The 20495-nt window shown below is 41.0% G+C and overlaps 1 protein-coding gene and 1 pseudogene across 1 annotated transcript; one reads left to right on the forward strand and one right to left on the reverse strand.

The window, feature by feature from the left end:
• Nucleotides 1-1367: 1367 nt before the first annotated feature.
• Nucleotides 1368-6622, reverse strand: SYF2 (SYF2 pre-mRNA splicing factor). The gene is made up of 7 exons (XM_043445697.1): nt 6537-6622; nt 6207-6317; nt 4599-4724; nt 4077-4194; nt 3674-3764; nt 2462-2560; nt 1368-1681 (listed from the first exon to the last, which is right to left on the reverse strand). Exons 1-7 carry the CDS (start codon nt 6561-6563, stop codon nt 1516-1518), a joined length of 738 nt encoding a protein of 245 aa, XP_043301632.1. The 5' UTR covers nt 6564-6622; the 3' UTR covers nt 1368-1515.
• A 2136-nt stretch (nt 6623-8758) lies between these two features.
• LOC122426761 lies at nt 8759-13073 on the forward strand (annotated as a pseudogene).
• The last annotated feature ends 7422 nt before the right edge of the window (nt 13074-20495 follow it).

Raw genomic sequence — 20495 nt, forward strand, 5'->3', positions numbered from 1 at the left:
TAAGTCAACTATACTTCAATAAAAAATATACATATTAAGAAAAATATATGTATTTATTTTCAGAGGTAGCATCCAGGCTGTGGTCAGACCTAACTGCACATAGATTAAATGCTAGAAGATAAAATAAGAGCAGAAATACAAAGTACTACATAAATTTTAAAAGGGGATAATCATCGGTGGTTACTAATTATAAATATTAAAGCTGAAGTTTTTATGAAATTTTCTTGAGTTTCAGGTTTTTCTTAATTTGGAATGTCCTATTTAGGTACTTAGCATTTTTATCAACACACAGAAAAAATTATACCAATCTTTCACGCTTTAGTTTTATTAAAATAGGACTATTACTGTGATAATAGCATTGTAGTCTTTTTTTTATCTTTAATACATAGTGAAATATTTATAGATGAAATTATACATTTAGTATTTGCTTCAAAATAACATGAGAGTTATAGAAAGTGGATAGAAATGAAACAAAGATTGACATAAGTTAGTAATTATTAAAGACAGGCACTGAATTATTATAGGACTCATTGTATTATTTTGATCGTGTTTGCAATGGAAGCACGTGTGTGTATATCTGCATTAATATAAATGAATACAAATATTCATTTTATTTATTGACTGTGCTTAAGTCTTTGCTGAGGCATGTGGGTTTCTCTGGTTGCAGGGCATGGGCTTAGTTGCCCCATGGCATATGGGATTTTGGAGAAGGAAATGGCAACCCACTCCAGTGTTCTCGCCTGGAAAATCCCATGGACATGGGAGACTCACAGGCTACAGTCTATATAGAGTCTCAAAGAGTCGGACGACTGAAGTGACTGAGAATATGGGATCTTAGTTCCCCAACCAGGGATTAAACCCAGGAAGGCAGGCTCTTAACCACTGGATCACCAGGGAAGTCCCCAAATACTTATTTTAAATGATAAAATGTTTAGTAGGGATTCTCTTCCACAAGATATCTCCTTTTGAAAAGGGGACTGTACCTGGTCACTGTTTACGGGAGCACAATTCTACTTCGTGAACTTGGTCCTCAGCAGCCCTGCATGGAGACAGCCCGCTCCTGCCCTCCTGTAGCCACTGGCATCTTCCTCATCCCCATCCTCAGCTATGGAGTCTACCGCCCCACATGGTTCCCGAGTCCAGCTGTAGATTTCATCAAAGTCACTGAAATACTCAAAGTAACAACGACGGCATTTACATATGCTACCAGCATTCCTTAAACCCAAAATGCTTCAAAGATTCAAGTCATACACATTTAAAATACATAGAAAAATAATAGAATTTATACAAAGTAGATTTTTACAAAACAAGTACAAGAAATATATCTTATATCCAAGCACAAAAAATGTGGAAATATACATGAAGTATACATTTAAGAAAAAACATTTATTTTTAAATGCTGGGTGGGAGGGCACAAACGGAGTTCTGGTTTACAATATAACTCTGAAGAGAACTTCAATTTGCTAGCAGAAATTTTCACTCTAGTCTCAAGCTTCTAAACAGTTCCTGATGGGATTAGACAGCTGTTCCTCTTTCCAAATTCTGCTTAATTTCAGCTGTGTACTTCCCATAGAATCTTTCTGCCTTCTTGTTGAATTTAGCATTCCTTTCATTAATGTAGTCAATATCTGCATCATCATTATAAGGACGTCTCCGGCTGTATTTGTCTCGTTTTTCAATTCTGGGAGAAGAAAATAAATTTCAAAACTGCCTTCCTTTTTGGTATTAATAAAACATGGCAAAAAATGAAATTAGTACACTTAAACTAGCACACTTTGGGGTGGGGGAGCCCAGTTTTCATCAAGATGAAGTTGAAACTGCCAATTAACAGCACATCCCTGGGTATGAACCATGAAATTCAGTAAATACAAACAAATCTTCAGAATGCTTCTAAAAGAACAATGATACACTGCCAGAACTGGATACATGAAGTAAAGGAAATGATTTATAACAGTAATTATATTAATAATAATTATAATTAATAATTATATTAATAACCACAGCTAATATGAACAAAGTACACAGTATGTACTAGACACTAATCTTAATACTGAAGTGTATGCCCGCCTATAAATTAAATTCATTTTGCTCTGCCTGATCAATATCAGGAAAAACAACCCTATCAGTATTAAGAAACACAAATATATACTTAGGTAAATTTACTAGAACATTTATCTTTCTTTAAATCACAGAGTGCCATGGTTGTTAAAGTAGAAGTAAGAACAATTTCTTTAAAGAGAATAATTATATTTTCAATTATAATAACTCAATTCCATCAATATTTTACATCTTCATTCCAAATCAAATGGACTTAATTCATACTTGCTCTCTGTCCCCAATACCACTAGAGATGCAAGGTCAGAAATGAGCATGTAGAATCTCTATCTTAATTCATTCTAAGCACCTATGTCCATTTTGTCATGAAACATTTAGTGAACTGGCTGCTGCATGGAGTACTCACTGTTTTTCCAGGTCTATGACCATCCTGTCAATTTCCTCCGTGGAAGGCACATGTGTCCCATGAAGAAGACTGTTGGATGTTGGGAAAAACTCTTCTCCACTGAAAAGACAGCAATATGGACTTGAAGTAACACTGCAAGTGTGCCACATTTTCAAACTAAACTACCATTCATGAAGAGAGATAAAATACATAAATATCTTTACTGTGGGATCCTATCTCATCTTTTCTTAAAAAACAAGAGAAAAGAGGATACAGAATTGTAAAGGATGAAAGTTAAGAAATCACCTAGTCCAACACCTTCATTCTACAGATGAAAGAGCCAAGGGTCAGAGGTTAAAGGACTTGCTTCCAGCCTCAGGTTCTCTTTCCACTATAGCAGGCCAGCAAATTCCAGCCTCTTGCTTATGGAAACAGTCTTACTGGGACACAGCCCACCCATTTGTCTGTGACTACTCTATGGCTGCTTTCACACCACAAGGGCAGAGTGAGTAGTTGTGACAGAGCCCAGACAGCCTATAAACCTAAAATATTTACTCTCTGGTCCTTTACAGCAGTTCACCTATCCTGGCACTAAAGCATTCTATGTCCCAAAATATGAGTAACTATGATAATCTCTCAACACCCAGTTGCAGAATGCCCAGGTAGAAAGATAATCATGTGGTTAGCCTAACTGCTGTGGACGAGCAGTAAACAGTGTCATCAAGACCTGAAACTATCCTTACACAGGTGTTGAGGATTTCTCTGGTGGTCCAGTGGTTAAAAATCTACCTGCCAATGCAGGGGACACAGGTTTGATCCCTGGTCCAGGAAGATTCCACATGCCACAGAGCAACTAACTGCATGCCCCGAAACTACTGAAGCCCACATGCTCTAGGGCCTGTGTGCGGCAACTACTAAGCCTGAGTGTTGCAATGAATGAAGCCTGTGCACCTAGAGCCTGTGATCCACAAGAAAAGCCCACGCACCTCAATGGAAAGTAGCTTCAATGGAGAGCAGCTCCCACTTGCTCTAACTAGAGAAAACCCATGTGCAACAAAGACCCGGCACAGCCAAAAAACAGCAACAACAAAAAAAACTGCTACTGATAATCCATACCTAAGCACTACAGTGTGTTTGTACTTATGTATATATGTTTATGTACACACAGAAGTTTTAATACATCAGTATCACTTCAGGATGAAAACAGGACTTGCATTAATCCTGTCAGCTTACTGCTTTTCTCTCAGTCTCTCGTATGTTTCCATGTCTGGTTTGATCTGTTTGGTCAGTCGATGATACTGGCGAAGCTGGGCAGCAGCATAATCTAAAAATAAAACAAGAATTGGAAATGATATACTACCTTATTTGGTCATTACTATTCACAGAAAAATCAAAATTATTAGCATAGCCTCTATCCTGAAGATCCTGCCCAAAGAGGCTTTAATTTTAGCATACTGAATAAAGGTATCCTGCTGATTCAAGTAGAGCCTTTTTCACTTCTACCATATGTGATATATTTGTATTTTTCTTAGGAGTAAGTCTCTTAGGGAATATTCCACGAAGGGGCATATCCTTTCTTAAAGCCAGAAACACTGAAGGCATGCTTATCTCAGAGGCCTGTAAAGGTCAGTCTTACCTGAAAATCCCAGGTCAGGGTTTTTCCTCCTCTTTTTTCTCTCCCATCTTTCTGCATCTTCTGCACTGATTTCTAGCAACTTCACTTTCTCATAGTCTTCCCCTCTTGCTGCACATTCCTAAAAAGAAAGGGAAAAAAGCTAATGCTTGCCCTTATGATACAATTATTTGATCTATTTTAAGTGAATATGAAGCAATATATTTAAAATAACCATTACTATGTAAAGGAGAAATTTGGTTATCTGCTATTGTATATAAGAAGTGAATACATCAATCTAAAAAATAATAATTATTCAACATTTATCCAGTGTCAGACCTGCTTTTAAATGTTCCAAATGCACTGACTCATTTAATTCATAATTAACTCAACTAATTATTACAGATCCCATTTTACAGATGAGAAAACACAATCACAGGGAGATTAAATTAATTGCCCAAAGTGTTGCAGCTGATAAACAGCTTTTTTTACTGTCTCAATACAATAGAATAGACCACTTATGAAGACAACAAAGCAGTTCCTAACCTTTTTCTTTTCTTCTTCCTGTAGTTCCCATTCCAAACGAGCTTTTTTGGCTTCCCAATTTGCAGGTAACTTAAGTCTTTTATCTTCTTCAACAACTTCCTGGTGATTTAATTTACGAGCTTCATTCTAAAACCATAAACACAAAAAGGTTGTTGGCTGAAACATAAAAATAAATCCAAACAAATTTCTTTCACTTTAAAGAAGGCTAAGTAGACACATTAACAAGGGACTCCATTTATCCTAAAAGCAAGAGAACCATCAAAGGATTTTAAGCAAGGTCTTACATTTGTATACAGTCAAGAAATGTGTTGAGCTGTACTGGTGTGCTATTCCAGATGCCTGGGGGTTAATGTCTCACATTATGAAAAAAATATTCTACTTTCAATTCCCTTTTAATCCTGACTAATTCAAGGAAGAAGCCTCAATTTGAGGCTGGCGCTTTAATACCTATCATAGTATCTCTAACCTTTCCAAAGTACTCCTACTCTTTACATATTTTAGCAGTTTACATTATGGTAAATGAAAGGCACTCCCCATTTAAATTACTGAATGAAGAGTAGTCTGTTTTAAAATAAACTTAACTACATAAACCAAAACAAGCACACTATCTCAGGGACAACTTAAGTTAGATGTTTGTTGGGTCACAGGCTGGAGGCAGTTAGTCCAGGAAGATGTGTCTCTTAATATCCAACCCCATGTTCTTTATACAGGCCCTCCAAGTAAATATGTGTGTTTAATTCTGTATCAAATTTTTCTGGGTAAAGAAACAGACTTCTCTCAACGTGTCATTCCTGCCATCCAGACACCAAGAACACACATGTGGTCAAAGCTAAATCTGCTACACTGAAGGAAACAGCAAACCATGGGGAACTGGAGAAACTTTCAGTGAAAAGGTGTTAGGAGGAGCTACTTATAGAATTTGAGTCTGTATCAGGTGACTGGAGGGAGAGGTTCAAGGATGCTCTGGCTTAGGCAGGGTCAGAAAGTCAAGCATACTATGACTGTTTTTATGAACATACTTCAGTTCTTATACAGGAGACAGGAGTAAGGGAGTGAGGCTAGTGCTGCATTTATCACTGGTGTTAGCAGAAGACGGTGCTGTGTGGTCATTTCTGTGGTTTGTACAGCTTTGCTTTTGTCACACTGTGGTAGTCTGAGTGTGGGTGAGGATTTTGTGAAACCACGGCCAAGCTATCAGTCAGGACGCTTTGAGTTGAAACAGTCAAGAGCTGCTTTTTTGTTTCTTGGCTCCAACTGCAGCCAGCTGTTTGCTGGACTCTTATCCCTGATATGAATTCCTTTCCTTTGTATGTGTTCCCTCTGTTTGGAAGAGTTCACTGGAGTCATACTGCAAAGAGGCTGTTGGTGAGAGACCACCACCCCCACCCCCCCACCCCACCCCCGGCAAACTCGAAAAAAGGTTTGGAGAAAGCATGTCCGTTTCCAAATGTGACTCCAATGTGCTGCCAGGTTGAGAACAACCGGGACAGAACTTTCATCCAGCTCTGCCGATCTGTCACACGCACAGGTGCGCCTTCTTCTTCCCTCCACAAACTTGCACGGGCCTGGCCAGGTGACAAGTGTCAGGTGGCCTCCGGGACAACTCACCCGCTTCAGGTGCAGCTCCCGGAATTTGCGCAGTCTCTGTTCGCGCTTCTGGGCGGCCAGCTCCTCGGCTCCTGCGGGAGGCTGGGGCTCCTCTGCTCCACCCACCGGAACCTATATGGCGGAGGAGAGGCTGAAGTAAGGGCCGGTTCGGCTTCTCCCCGGTCAGCCCAGGTGAGCCCCCGCGCGCTGGGCCAGGCGCTCATTGCCGATCCGGGCCCCACATTATCTGCGCCTTCCTGACGCGGCACACAAGCACTTCCTCCACTTTTCGTCCCTGCTGCCCTCAGAACCTTCCCCAACTAAGAACCCTGGGTAGAACCCAACACGTACCTTCTCGGCAAGAGTCGCAGCCGCCATCTCAAGCTTTCCTTGCTCACTTCCGGAAACAACACCCAGCACTTCCGCCGACCTTTGGACTGCCGGGTAATATATAATAATAGCCTACCATAAACCCCGCCTCTTCCGGCAGCCTCAGGAATTTAGGACCAATCCCTGCCCTTTTTGGCAGTGAGACATTTTCAATTGGTCAGAGTATTGCGCAGCCGCAAAAGGCCTAGAGGCGGGAGGCGGGGCTGGAGGGACGCGGCGGGGACGGGCCAGGAGGGTTTCGGTATCCGGTGGGTCGGGGAGCTTGGCCAAGGTAGGGGAACCTTGTGGAAAGTTACCTCAACTGTGTACCTCACCCTTAAGCGGAAAGTGTTTTCCCTGCCGCGCTTAGACTGTGTCACCTCCTCCAAGGCAGGTCTTCCCCTGACTACCTTGTCTCGCGTACACCCTTATACTGTTGTATGGCACCGTTTTCATTCTCTTCAATGTATGTAAGAGATTTTTCAAGTCCGTTTAATTTTTCTTTTCCCCCCAACGGTGTTGTAAATCGATGGGAGGCAGGTCAGGTGGTTTGGTATTCCCATCTTTTTAAGAGTTTTCCAGTTTGTTGTGGTCCACACAATCAAAGGCTTTGGTGTTAGCCAATAAAGCAGAAGTAGGTCTTTTGCTGGAACTCTCTTGCTTTTTTGATGATCCAGCGGATGTTGGCAATTTGATCTCTGGTTCTTCCTCTTGGAGGAGTTTACTATTAACCCCACCAGAGAGCCACCAGAACTTACACAGGACTGGAAAACAGACTCTTGGAGGGCACAAACAAAACCTTGTGTGCACCAGGACCCAGGAGAAAGGAGCAGTGACCCTACGAGAGACTGACCCAGACTTGCCCTTGAGTGTCCAGGGGTCTCTGGCAGAGGCGTGGGTTGGTGATGGCCTGCTGCAGGGTTGGGGGCACTGAGTGCAGCAGTGCCTGCATGGGGCCTTTTGAAGGAGGTCGCCATTATCTTCCTTACTTCCACCATAGTTTGGCCACAGGTCAAAAAACAGGGAGGGAGCACAGCCCCGCCCATCAACAGAAAATTGGATTAAAGATGTACTGAGCATGGCCCTGCCTATCAGAACAAGACCCAGTTTCCCCCTCAGTCAGTCTCTCCCATCAGGAAGCTTCCATAAGCCTCTTATCCTTCTCCATCAGAGGGCAGACAGACTGAAAACCATAATCACAGAAAACTAACCAGTCTGATCACATGGGCCACAGCCTTGTCTAATTCAATGAAACTCTGAGCCATGCCATGTAGGGCCACCCAAGAGGGACGGGTCATGGTGGAGAGTTCTGACAAAATGTGGTCCACTGGAGAAGGGACTGGCAAACCACTTCAGTATTCTTGCCTTGAGAACCCCATGAACAGTATGAAAGGGAGTAGTCAAATCAGTATATTTCTCAGACTTTCTTATTCCCAAATTACTGCTCTTTCCATCTTTACCATGTGGTTCCTTGAAGGCAGTAAAACAATACTTCACAGTATAGGTATGGGTGTTTACCTGATCTCTTCTCCTTACATGAAATCTCCCCATTACACACACACACACACACACACACAATTCTTCTAGGGTGCACACATACACAATTCTCCTGGGGCGCCCCTCCTTTTGGGAAAGAGATGGGAATACCAGACCACCTGACCTGCCTCTTGAGAAACCTATATGCAGGTCAGGAAGCAACAGTTAGAACCGGACATGGAACAACAGACTGGTCCCAAATAGAAAAAGGAGTATGTCAAGGCTGTATATTGTCACCCTGCTTATTTAACTTATATGCAGAGTACATCATGAGAAACGCTAGGCTGGAAGAAGCACTAGCTGGAATCAAGATTGCCAGGAGAAATATCAATAACCTCAGATATGCAGATGACACCACCCTTAAGGCAGAAAGTGAAGAGGAAATAAAAAGCCTCTTGATGAAAGTGAAAGAAGAGAGTGAAAAAGTTGGCTTAAAGCTCAACATTCAGAAAACTAAGATCATGGCATCTGGTTCCATCACTTCATGGGAAATAGGTGGGGAAGCAGTGGAAACAGTGTCAGACTTTATTTTGGGGAGCTCCAAAATCACTGCAGATGGTGATTGCAGCCATGAAATTAAAAGACGCTTACTCCTTGGAAGGAAAGTTATGACCAACCTAGACAGCATAATAAAAAGCAGAGACATTACTTTGCCAACAAAGGTCCATCTGGTCAAGGCCATGGTTTTTCCAGTGGTCATGTATGGATGTGAGAGTTGAAGTGTGAAGAAAGCTGAGCGCCAAAAAATTGATGCTTTTGAACTGTGGTGTTGGAGGAGACTCTTGAGAGTCCCTTGGACTGCAAGGAGATCCAACCAGTCCATCCTAAAGGAGATCAGTCCTGGGTGTTCATTGGAAGGACTGATGCTGAAGCTGAAACTCCAGTACTTTGGCCACCTCATGCGAAAAGTTGACTCATTGGAAAAGATCCTGATGCTGGGAGGGATTGGGGGCAGGAGGAGAAGGGGACGACAGAGGATGAGATGGCTGGATGGCATCACCAACTCGATGGACATGAGTTTGAGTAAACTCCGGGAGTTTGTGATGGACAGGGAGGACTGGCGTGCTGTGATTCATGGGGTCGCAAAGAGTCGGACATGACTGAGTGACTGAACTGAACTGAACCATACAAAAGAGAGGTAACATCTATTTGGATTTGTTTCCATACCTCTGCTGAAAATTTTGTGTCCTGTAGTAGAATGAAGCTTGAAAATTAAATCACCAGGAAGTTGTGGAGGACATAAAAGACTTAAATAACCTGCAAACTGGGAAGTTAAAAAAGTTTGTTTGGAATGGCAGTTGCAGAAAGAAGAAAAGGAAAAACTAAGCGCACTTCTGCCATCTACATTAGCTGCGGATTCAAATATTAGTGCTATGTTGCAGCAGTGTAGAGAATGGTATCATAGTTAAGCATTAAGTATTCCAGCTCTGGTTTCCTCACCTCTACCTCAGAGTTGTTAGAATAAAATATGTAAAACATTTACAACACTGCTGGCACATAGTTAGAGCCACATAATGGATATTGGCAAAAGGTTAAGCTACAGTAACAAAAGCTCCAATGATAAGAAAAGATAAAGCTCAGACTTCCCTGGTGGCTCAGCAGTAAAGAATCCGCCTGCCATTGCAGGAGACTCGGGTTCAACCCCTGGGTTGGGCAGATCCCCTCAAGAAGGAAATGACAACCCACTCCAGTATTCTTGCCTGGAAAGCCCATGGACAGAAGAGACTGGCAGACCACAGTCCACAGGGTCACAAAAGAGTTGGACACGACTTAACAACTAAACAACAACAAAGACAAAGCCCATGAGGCTTTCAGGTATCAGTTCCCAGTTGAGCAGCCTAAGTCACATGGCCTGATCCAGCTGCAAGGGACGTTGAGAACTGGGAGGCCATGAGGTCAGAAAGGAGGAGAAAAAGGATTTTGATGGACACTTAATGTTCCCCCCATAGTTATTTTTGGTGTCAGTGTTATATTACTTCTTTCAGATCATCGCACAGCAAAGTCCACAATTTTTGTAAATTGGCCATTTTACTGGCTTGATAGCAGTCTTCAGGTTTTTCATATGAATCAAGGAAATATAATAGGCAATAAAGTTAATGTTTTTCCCCCTCATTTTAGGAATGTGCAGCAAGAGGGGAAGATTATGAGGAAGTAAAGTTGCTAGAGATCAGTGCAGAAGATGTAGAAAGATGGAAGAGGAAAAAGAGGAGGAAAATCCTGATCTCGGATTTTCAGATAAAAATGACTTTAACTTTACTGATTGGGCCTATTAACAGCCCATTTAAGAAGTCTAATAATATCCAACATCTAAAATAGTCTGCATCCCATTTTCTTCAGATTATGCTGCTGCCCAGTTACACCAGTATCATAGGTTGACTAAACAGATCAGACCTGACATAGAAACATATGAGAGACTTGAGAGAAAAGCAGTAAGTCAATGTGTCTTAAAAGCGTACGTTTTGTATGTTACTGGAAGGCCTTGAATTTAAGAGTACTGATCCTGGAGCTTTGCTTCCTGGCCTTGAGTCGTGTCTCCACCACTTACTAGCTGTGTCACAAGATTTTTCTCTTTCCTCATCTGTATACAGGGAATTACAACAGTGCTCTCTCACTTCATAGGCTGAGCAAAGAGAGATTAAATAAATTATAAAAAATAAATTCATACAACACATTAGATCAGTGCTTGGCATACAGAAGGCACTGTATATGTACTGGCTATTATTTATTATCATGATTATTACTGTTGCTCTTACACATTCCAAAGGCAAGGGACACAGTAATACTTTCTATTATGTGCAGTAAGCAATGCTAAACTGCACTCCTTAATTATGTAAGGCAGGTACTTCTGAGGTGGGTCTAGTGATAAAGAACCTGCCTGCCAAAGCAGGAAATGTAAGAGATGTGAGTTCAATCCCTGGGTTGGAAGATCCCCTGGAGGAAGGCATGGCAACCCACTACAGTATTCTTGCCTGGAGAATCCCACAGAGGCTTCTGGTGGGCTACAGCCCATAGGGTTGCAGAGTTGGACACGACTGAAGCAGCTTAGCACGCATGCACGTGCTGAAGATCAAACCTGTTTTAATAGAGATAGTGCAGTAGAGTGGAGAGGGCTGTAAATTGCGCTAAGCAGAGCATCTTACTCAAGATCTCTCACCATATGAACTTGGTTAAGTCCATTAACCCGTGGTCCTCAGCTAACTCATTTGGGCTCTGGAATAGGAATTTCTTAAGTCTGAATTCTATTTCTTTGAAATCAAATATAATCCCTAAGCTTTCCACTTTTGACCACTGACAACTGTCCAGTTCAAAAGGTATAGGATCTTTTTTAACTTTATTTTGTATTTGAATATAGACAATTAACAAATACGTTGTGATAATTTCAGGTGAACAACGAAAGGATTTTACCATAAATATACATGTAACCATTCTCCCCTAAACTCCTCTCCCATCCAGGCTGCCACATAACATTAAAAAGAGTTCCATGTGCTATGGTACAGAATCTTTTTTCATGTTACTCAGCAATTCACTTTTTCAGTGGAGAGGCATTCCACCCAACTTCTAGTAGGCTTCTTCATAGAACATATGTGCCTTCCACAGAAGAAATTGATAGGATGGTCATAGACTTGGAAAAGCAGCAAGTACTACAAATGTAGCCTGAAGTTTTAGTACTGATTTCATGCCTAATAAAATTAATTGGCTAGAAATCAAAGAACATTTGAATTAAGAAATAACATTTGAATTATTAGTTTGAAGAATTGTCCCATCCTCTACCACATTTATGTGTTTTGAATGGTGTAATTATTAGGCAGAATCTATAGCATATGCATAAAAATTCTAAAATAATGTATCACTGCTCCCATATTTCAACCTGAACCTGGGTTCCCAAATTTCAGATCAGGTCATTTGATGGTTCAGTTCAGTTCACTCGCTCAGTCGTGTCCAACTCTTTGCGACCCCATGAATCACAGCACACCAGGCCTCTCTGTCCATCACCAACTCCTGGAGTTTACTCAAATTCATGTCCATTGAGTCAGTGATGCCATCCAACCATCTCATCCTTTGTCATCCCCTTCTCCTCCTGCCTTCAATCTTTCCCAGCATCAGGGTCTTTTCAAATGAGTCAGCTCTTCACAAGAGGTGGCCAAAGTATTGGAGCTTCAGCTTCAATATCAGTCCTTCCAATGAACACCCAGGACTGATTCCCTTTAGGATGGACTGGTTGGATCTCCTTGCAGTCCAAGGGACTCTCAGGAGTCTTCTCTAACACCACAATTCAAAAGCATCAATTCTTCCATGCTCAGCTTTCTTTATAGTCCAGTTCTCACATTCATACATGACTACTGGAAAAACCATAGCCTTGACTAGATGGGCATTTGTTGGCAAAGTAATGTCTTTGCTTTTTAATATGCTGTCTAGGTTGGTCATAACTTTTCTCCCAAAGAGTAAGTAACTTTTAATTTCATGGCTGCAATTACCATCTGCAATGATTTTGGAGCCCAAAAAATTAAAGTCTGCCAGTGTTTCCACTGTTTCTCCATCTCTTTACCATGAAGTGATGGGACCAGATGTCATGATCTTTGTTTTCTGAATGTTGAGCTTTAAGCCAACTTTTTCACTCTCCTCTTTCACATTTGATGGTACTGTTAACTTAAAGTAAACTGCAAGAACAATGCTCACTGGACCTATATCCTTGCCAGGGTACTTTTCTAAATATATTGCTTTCAGTCTTAACTCAGAACAAAAAAGCAAGCAGCTTTGGATTCTGTATATGTTTCTACAGAACTGAAAAATGAAACAAATATAGCTGGTGAGACATCATTGTACATTAATGAAAGGAATGCTAAATTCAACAAGGCAGAAAGATTCTATGGGAAATACATAGCTGAAATTAACTTAGAAAGAGGGAACAGCTGTCTAATCTCCTTCAGGAACTGTTTTGACTGCCAAATTGTACCAGAAAATCAGAACACTTCCCTTTTATAACTTGTAATAATGTGTTCTACAAATGACTATTCACTTGTTTCAGAAAAATCTGTCTTGCATTTCTGTGTTTTAGGTGTGTACTTAATGTGTGTACTCTGCTAGGCTTAAAATTCTTAGATACAAACCCAAGTCATCATCATGATGAAATTTGTCTTGTTTGACTTGACCTAAAGTTCAACTTAGGAGCTTCAGATGCTAAATTGGCACTAATTCTTCTTGTAAGCTATAGTAGGTAGTGAAAGAAAGGCAATGGAAATTCCTACTGGAAATTCACCTTAACTTTCCCCATCCCCTCATCTGCCCAGAGCAGTCAGTTAACAAGCTCTTGCCTGTCTCATATTCTACCCCATGGCCCAGGTGCATGTATGGGGCAAGCATAGAGGGTAGGAGACTGATTCTCCAATGGCATTTTGTAAATAAACCATCCTTCAAAAAACAAATATTCCTTGGAAGAATGTAAGTTAAAATACTTGGTCAAAGAATTATTAAAATATATATAATACAATCCATTTTTTTAAAGGTTAACTGGAATTCTAACCTTATTTCAACTGGTTTTAGGATATTTGATTTTAGTAGTAATTATACATACACACACATGGGAAACAGAGGACAGAAGACTTAAGTCAGGAGTATCCCATGAAAGTGAAGATTATTTATTCCATGTCATGTGAATAAAAACATTAACTAGGATTGAGATCAGTAAATTGGGCAATGCTTATGGATAAACGAGTAGGAAAATATGATTTAGCTAATGATGGACTTATATAGATGGCTATATAAGTGCTATTAATAAAGGTATATTCAATGTACTGTGAATAGGGAAATTGTAACACTATGGTACATTCATACAATTAAAGAATGAGATAAAAAAAGAATGAGATAGATCTACATTGAAGAGATGCTCTTATCTATATAAAAAGGGGTTTGTCCAGGCATAAAAAAAAATCCAGGATGTACATCATACTATTTACAGTGATTGCCTCTGGAGAATGGGAACAGAAGTCATAATTTTACTTAGACTTATTTTTTAACTTAATTTGACACAAATGCACACCCATGCAGCCCAATCTTATCAAGAGTAATGAAATGACAGTTTTTTGTTCTCCAGTATTTTCAAAGAAACATTTAATACATTTCAATTAAGGGAAAAGGAGGTGAGGAAAAAATTAATAGGTTTCATAGACATGATACTGACCTGGGTTTAAAAGACAAATAGGATTTCTACAGAGGGAAAAAGCACTCCCAATAGCCAACCAAAAATCAGATGTTAGTATGATCTGAAGACTTCTCTTTGAAGGTGACTGGGTGCATGATGAAAGCCACTAATTCAAACAGGCAACACTGTAATAAGCTCAGTATAGGAAAGGTTCGTTTTAAATATATTGGGATAAAAAATGAATTGACCTCTTTAATCTTTTTCATTGAGGCTCTCCTTTATATTGGACAGCACTGAATCTAGTCTCTTAGTACAATTTCTCACTGTCAGCACCTGCTTGCTATTTGTCCACAGGTTATAATGACATGGTTTATCACACCTAGGCAACTGCATACCACTTATGCAATGACAGTCTGGGAATATGCAGTTATCTTTTGTTATAAAACTTAGACTGAACACAGTAGTCATGGCCACACCCAGACAAGGTCAAGTTAAAGACTGACAATTTCATGGGATGATTATGAAAAAATGGAGAAAGTATATTATTTTCAGCATTAGGAGTTAGGAGTATTAGTCACTCAGTAGTGTCTAACTCTTTGTGACCCCATGGACTGTAGCCCACCAGGCTTTTCTGTCCACAGAATTCTCCAAGCAAGAATACTGGAGTGGATAGCCATATCCTTCTCTATGAGATCTTCCCTACCCAGGGATCCAACCCAGGTCTCCTGAATTACAGGAGAATTACCATCTGAGCCACCAGGAAAGCCCTCTTTTCAGCATACTGGATAATAAAAAGAAAATAAACCAAGATATTTGGGTCATGGTGGAGAGTTCTGACAAAATGTGGTCCACTGGAGAAGAGAATGGCAATCCACTTAAGTATTCTTGCCTTGAGAACCCCACAAACAGTATGAAAAGGCAAAAAGATAGCACACTGAAAGATGAACTCCCCAGGTCCAAAAGTGCCCAAGATGCTACTGGAGAAGAGCAGAGAAATAGCTCCAGAAGGAATGAAGAGGCTGAGCCAAAGTGAAAACAATGCCCAGTTGTGGATGGCTCTGGTGGTGGAAGTCAAGTCCGATGTTGTAAAGAACAACATTGCATAGGAACCTGGAATGTTAGGTCCATGAATCAAGGCACATTGGAAGTGGTCAAAAGGAAATGGCAAGAGCGAAGACCAACATTTTAGCCATCAGTGAACTAAAATGGACTGGAATGGGCAAATTTAATTCAGATGATCACTGTATCTATTACTGTGGGCAAGAATCCCTTAAAAGAAATGGAGTAGCCCTCAAAGCAAACAGAAGTCTGAAATGCAGTACTTGGGTACAATCTCAAAAATGACAGAATGATCTCTGTTCATTTCCAAAGCAAACCATTCAATATCACAGTAACCCAAATCTATGGCCCAACCATTAATGCCAAAGAAGCTGAACAGTTCTATGAAGATCTACAAGAACTTCTAGAGCTTCTACAAGACCTTCTAGAACTAGCACCAAACAAACATGTCCTTTTCATCATAGGGAACTAGAATGCAAAAGCAGGAAGTCAAGAAATACCTGGAGTAACAGGCAAGTTTGGCCTCGGAGTACAGAATGAAGCAGGGCAAAGGCTAACAGAGTTTTGCCGAGAGAACACACTGGTCATAGCAAACACACTCTTCCAACAACACAAGAGATGACTCTATACATGGACATCACCAGATAGTCAATACTGAAATCAGATTGATTATATTCTTTGCAGTCGAACATGGAGAAGCTCTGTACAATCAGCAAAAACAAGACCGGGAGCTGACGTAGCTCAGATCATGAACTCTTTATTGCAAAATTCAGACTTAAATTGAAGAAAGTAGGGAAAACCACTAGACCATTCAGGTATGACCTAAATCAAATCCCTCAGATTATATAGTGGAAGTGACAGATAGATTAGATCTGATAGAGTGCCTGAAGAACTATGGACGGAGGTTCATAACATTGTACAGATGGTGGTGATCAAAACCATCCCCAAGAAAAAGAAATGAAAAAAGGCACGATGGTTGTCTGAGGAGGCCTTAAAAATAGTTAAGAAGAGAAGCTAAAGGCAAAGGAGAAAAGGAAAGATATACCCATTTGGATGCAGAGTTCCAAAGAATACCAAGGAGAGACAAGAAAGCCTTCCTAAGTGAACAATACACAGAATACACAGAACTATACAAAAAAGATCTTCATGACCCAGATAACTACGATGGTGTGATCATTCACCTAGAGCCAGACATCCTGGAGTGTAAAGTCAAGTAGGCCTGAAGAAGCGTCATGATGAACAAAGCTAATGGAGCTGATGGAATTCCAGCTGAGCTATTTCGGGTCCTAAAAGATGATGCTGTTAAAGTGCTGTACTCAATATGCCAGCAAATTTGGAAAACTCAGCAGTGGCCACAGGACTGGAAAAGGTCAGTTTTCATTCTAAACCCAAAGAAAGGCAATGCCAAAGATTATTCAAACTACCACACAATTGCACTCATTTCACATGCTAGCAAAGTAACACTTAGAATTCTCCATGCTAAGTACATGAGCCGAGAACTTCCAGGTGTTCAAGCTGGATTTAGAAAAGGCAGAGGAACCAGAGATCAAATGGCCAACATCCAATGGATCATAGAAGCAGCAAAAGAATTCCAAAGATCTATATCTGTTTCATTGGCTAAGCCAAAAAGACTTTGACTGTGTGGATCACAACAAACTGTGGAAAATTCTTAAAAGAGATGGGAATACCATTCTCTGGTATTCCCACCTTACCTGCCTCCTGAGAAATCTGTAGGCAGGTCAAGAAGCATCAAATAGAATCAGACATGGAACAACAGACTGATTGAAAATTGGCAAAGTACTACATCAAGGCTGTATATTGTCACCCTATTTAACTTATATGCAGAGTACATCATGTGAAATGCCAGGGTGGATGAAGCACAAGTTGGAATCAAGATTGCCAGGAGAAATATCAATAACCTCAGATGTGCAAATGACACCATCCTTAAGACAGTGATGAAGAACTAAAGAGCCTCTTGATGAAGGTGAAAGAGTGAAAAAGCTGGCTTAAAATTCAACATTCAAAAACCTAAGATCATGGGTTGGGAAGATCCCCTGAAGGAGGGCATGGCAAGCCACTCCAGTACTCTTGCCTGGATAATCCCATGGACAGAGGGGCCTGGTGGGCGATGGTCCATAGGTCGCAAAGAGTAGGACATGACTGAAGCAGCTGAGCACAGCCCAGGACCATGGCATCCCGTCCCATCACTTCGTGGCAAGCAGGTGGGTGAACAAAGGAAATAGTGACAGACTTTTTCTTGGGCTCCAAAATCACTGCAGATGGTGACTGCAGCCATGAAATTAAGACACTTGCTCCTTGGAAGAAAAGTTGTGACCAACCTAGACAGCATATTAAAAAGCCGAGACATTCCTTTGCCAACAAAGGTCCGTCTAGTCAAAGCTATGGCTTTTCCAGTGGTCATGTATGGATGTGAGGGTTGGGCTATAAAGGCTCAGCACCGAAGAATTGATGCTTTTGAACTGCGGTGTTGGAGAGGACTCTTGAGAGTCCCTTGGACTGCAAGGAGATCCACCCAGTCCATCCTAAAGGAAATCAATTCTGAATATTCATTGGAAGCACTGATGCTGAAGCTGAATCTCCAATAGTGGCCACCTGATGTGAACAACTGACCGGAAAAGACCCTGATGCTGGGAAAGATTGAAGGTAGAAGGGGACAACAGAGGACGAGATAGTTGGATAATATCACCGACTCAATGAACATGAGTTTGAGCAAGTTCTGGGAGATGGTGAAGGACAGGGAAGCCTGGCATGCTGCAGCCCATGGGGTTGCAAAAAGTCGGACATGAATAAGCGACTGAACGAGGCTGAAAGGCAAGATCACTGCAGAAGGGAAACTCAGAAGTGGCACATGTCCATATCAACAGATTTGGCTAATCTGTTATATAGGAGGATTGGTTAAAGAGGTTACATGACTTGTATACTTAGCTATTAAAGGCTGTATTTGAACACAAATCACAAAGCAGGTGCTTTTCTGTCACCAGCTAAGTGAAGGTGAAAATTATCTTAGCATTTTGTCATCAGTTCATTGCCAAAGTCTCCCTTACAAAGAATACCTTGAAGAGTTCTGTAACCTTGCTAAGGATATACCAACAAATTATACTAACAGGATGTTCAAGTTATCCACATTTTCAAAAAATTACAAACCCTAAAACCAATCCTGTTTTCTTGCACTCTGACGTAACTAGGCCAGTCTATCGATATTCTCAGGTCTCCTTAGAATAAAAATGAACCTACTATTTAAACTCTCATGGATTAGAAGCAAACTACCCTCCCAATAACCACTGTTAAACTAAGTGGGAAAAAAATATTTTATTTTATCCAAAAAAACCCTTTCTCCCAGGAAATTCCTTGTTCATATCAAGTGCTGCTAGCTTAAAGGATGAGAATGTGACCATGGTAAAGATAGTAACAAATTTGATGTCCAGGGACATATATACTCAAGTCTTTGCACATTTACATTTTTAATAGGGTCAAATTTAAGAGCAACTCTTATCCAATACAATATTCTGCACAGATGTATTTATTATCTGCACTTTCCAGCAAATGGTTACTTAAAATTCAGTTCTAGGCTTCCGGCTCAAGATGGCAGACTAGGATGTACGCGCATCTCCTTCTGCAAGAACATCAAAATCACAACTAGTTGTTGACCAACCACTGACAGGAGGATGCTGGAACCCACCAAAAAGATACCCCACATCAAAAACAAAGGAGCCACAGCAAGACGGTAGGAGGGGCGCAATCACGATAGAATTCCATACCTGCCAGGTGGTGACCCACAAACTGGAGAACAGTAATACTGAATTAGTTCTCATGGACCACACCTCAGACTTTCCAGGCTGGGGGTCCGACAAACGGACTGAGAATCCCCAGGAAATCTGGCCTTGAAGGCCAGCGGGATTTGATTATAGGATTTCCACAGGACTGGGGGAAACAGACTGCAATCTTGGAGGACACAAACAAAACGTTGCATGCACCAAGACCCAGAGAAAAGGAGCAGTGACCCAAAAGGAGAGCTGAACCAAAACTACCTTTCAAGTGTTGGGAGGGTGTCCTGGGGAGATGCGAGTCAGCAGGGGCTCACCACACAACAGGGGCACTGGCGGCAGCAGTCCAGAAGTTACCCCTCGGCATAAGGCCTCTTGGAGGTCGCCATTCATCCAAAGAGCCCTAACAGGGAGCAAGCCCAACCCCACCCATCAGCCAATAACTGTATTAAAGCTTTCCTGAGCAAGAAGGCCCTGCCCACCACAATAAGACCATTTTTCCCACGCCAGTCCCTCTCATCAGGAAGCTTGTTCAAGCTTCTTCGCCTCCTCCAGCGGGCAGACAGAAGCAAGAACCACAGTTTCACAAGAACCAGAACAAAGCCACATTATTGAAAGCTAGTCAGCATGAAAAAGCACAAAGTTATATCCCAGAGGAAGGGACAAGATAAAACCCTAGAAAAACCACTAAAGTGGACAGGCAACCTTCCAAAAAAAAAAAAAGATTAAGAATAATGATACTGAAGATGACCCAGGATCTCAAGAAAACAATGGAGAAGATGCAAAAATCATTTACCAAGGACCAAAAAGAATTAAAGAACAAACAGATGAATAATATGCTAAAAGGAATCAATAGCAGAATAACTGAGGCAGAAGAACGGATAAATGACCTGGAGGACAGAATGGTGAAAATCACTGACACACAACAGAATATAGAAAAAAAGAATGAAAAAGAATGAAGACAGCCTAAGAGACCTCTGGCAACTTAAATGCACCAACATTTGCATTACAGGGGTTCCAGAAGGAGAGAAAGTACCTGAGAAAATATAACTGAAAACTTCCCAAACAAGGGAAAGGGAATAGTCAACCAAGTCCAGGAAGCACAGAGTCCCAGATAGGATAAACCCGAGGAGGAGCACACCAACACCAAGACATAGTAATCAAATGGACAAAACTTAATGACAGAGATAAAATATTAAAAACAAGGGAAAACAAATAACATACAACGGAACTCCCATCAGGTTATCAGCTGATTTCTCAACAGACACTCTACAAGCCAAAAGGGAATGGCAAGATATATTTATCAAGTAATGAAAGGGTAGAACCTACAACCAAGAATACTTCTACCTGGCAAGACTCTCATTCAGATTTGACGGAGCTTTCCAGGCAAGCAAAAGTTAAGAGAATTCAGAACCACCAAAC

The sequence above is a fragment of the Cervus canadensis genome, chromosome 24 (assembly GCF_019320065.1).
Source record: "Cervus canadensis isolate Bull #8, Minnesota chromosome 24, ASM1932006v1, whole genome shotgun sequence".
NCBI lineage: Eukaryota > Metazoa > Chordata > Mammalia > Artiodactyla > Cervidae > Cervus > Cervus canadensis.

Excerpts from the sequence above, each read along its gene's own strand:
- SYF2 (XM_043445697.1), bottom strand. The coding sequence starts at position 6,563 with ATGGCGGCTGCGACTCTTGCCGAGAAG. Across the intron at positions 4,725-6,206 it reads GGGAGCTGCACCTGAAGCGG|AATGAAGCTCGTAAATTAAA; the intron begins GTGAGTTGTCCC and ends TTATGGTTTTAG. Across the intron at positions 1,682-2,461 it reads GTCATAGACCTGGAAAAACA|AATTGAAAAACGAGACAAAT; the intron begins GTGAGTACTCCA and ends TTCTTCTCCCAG.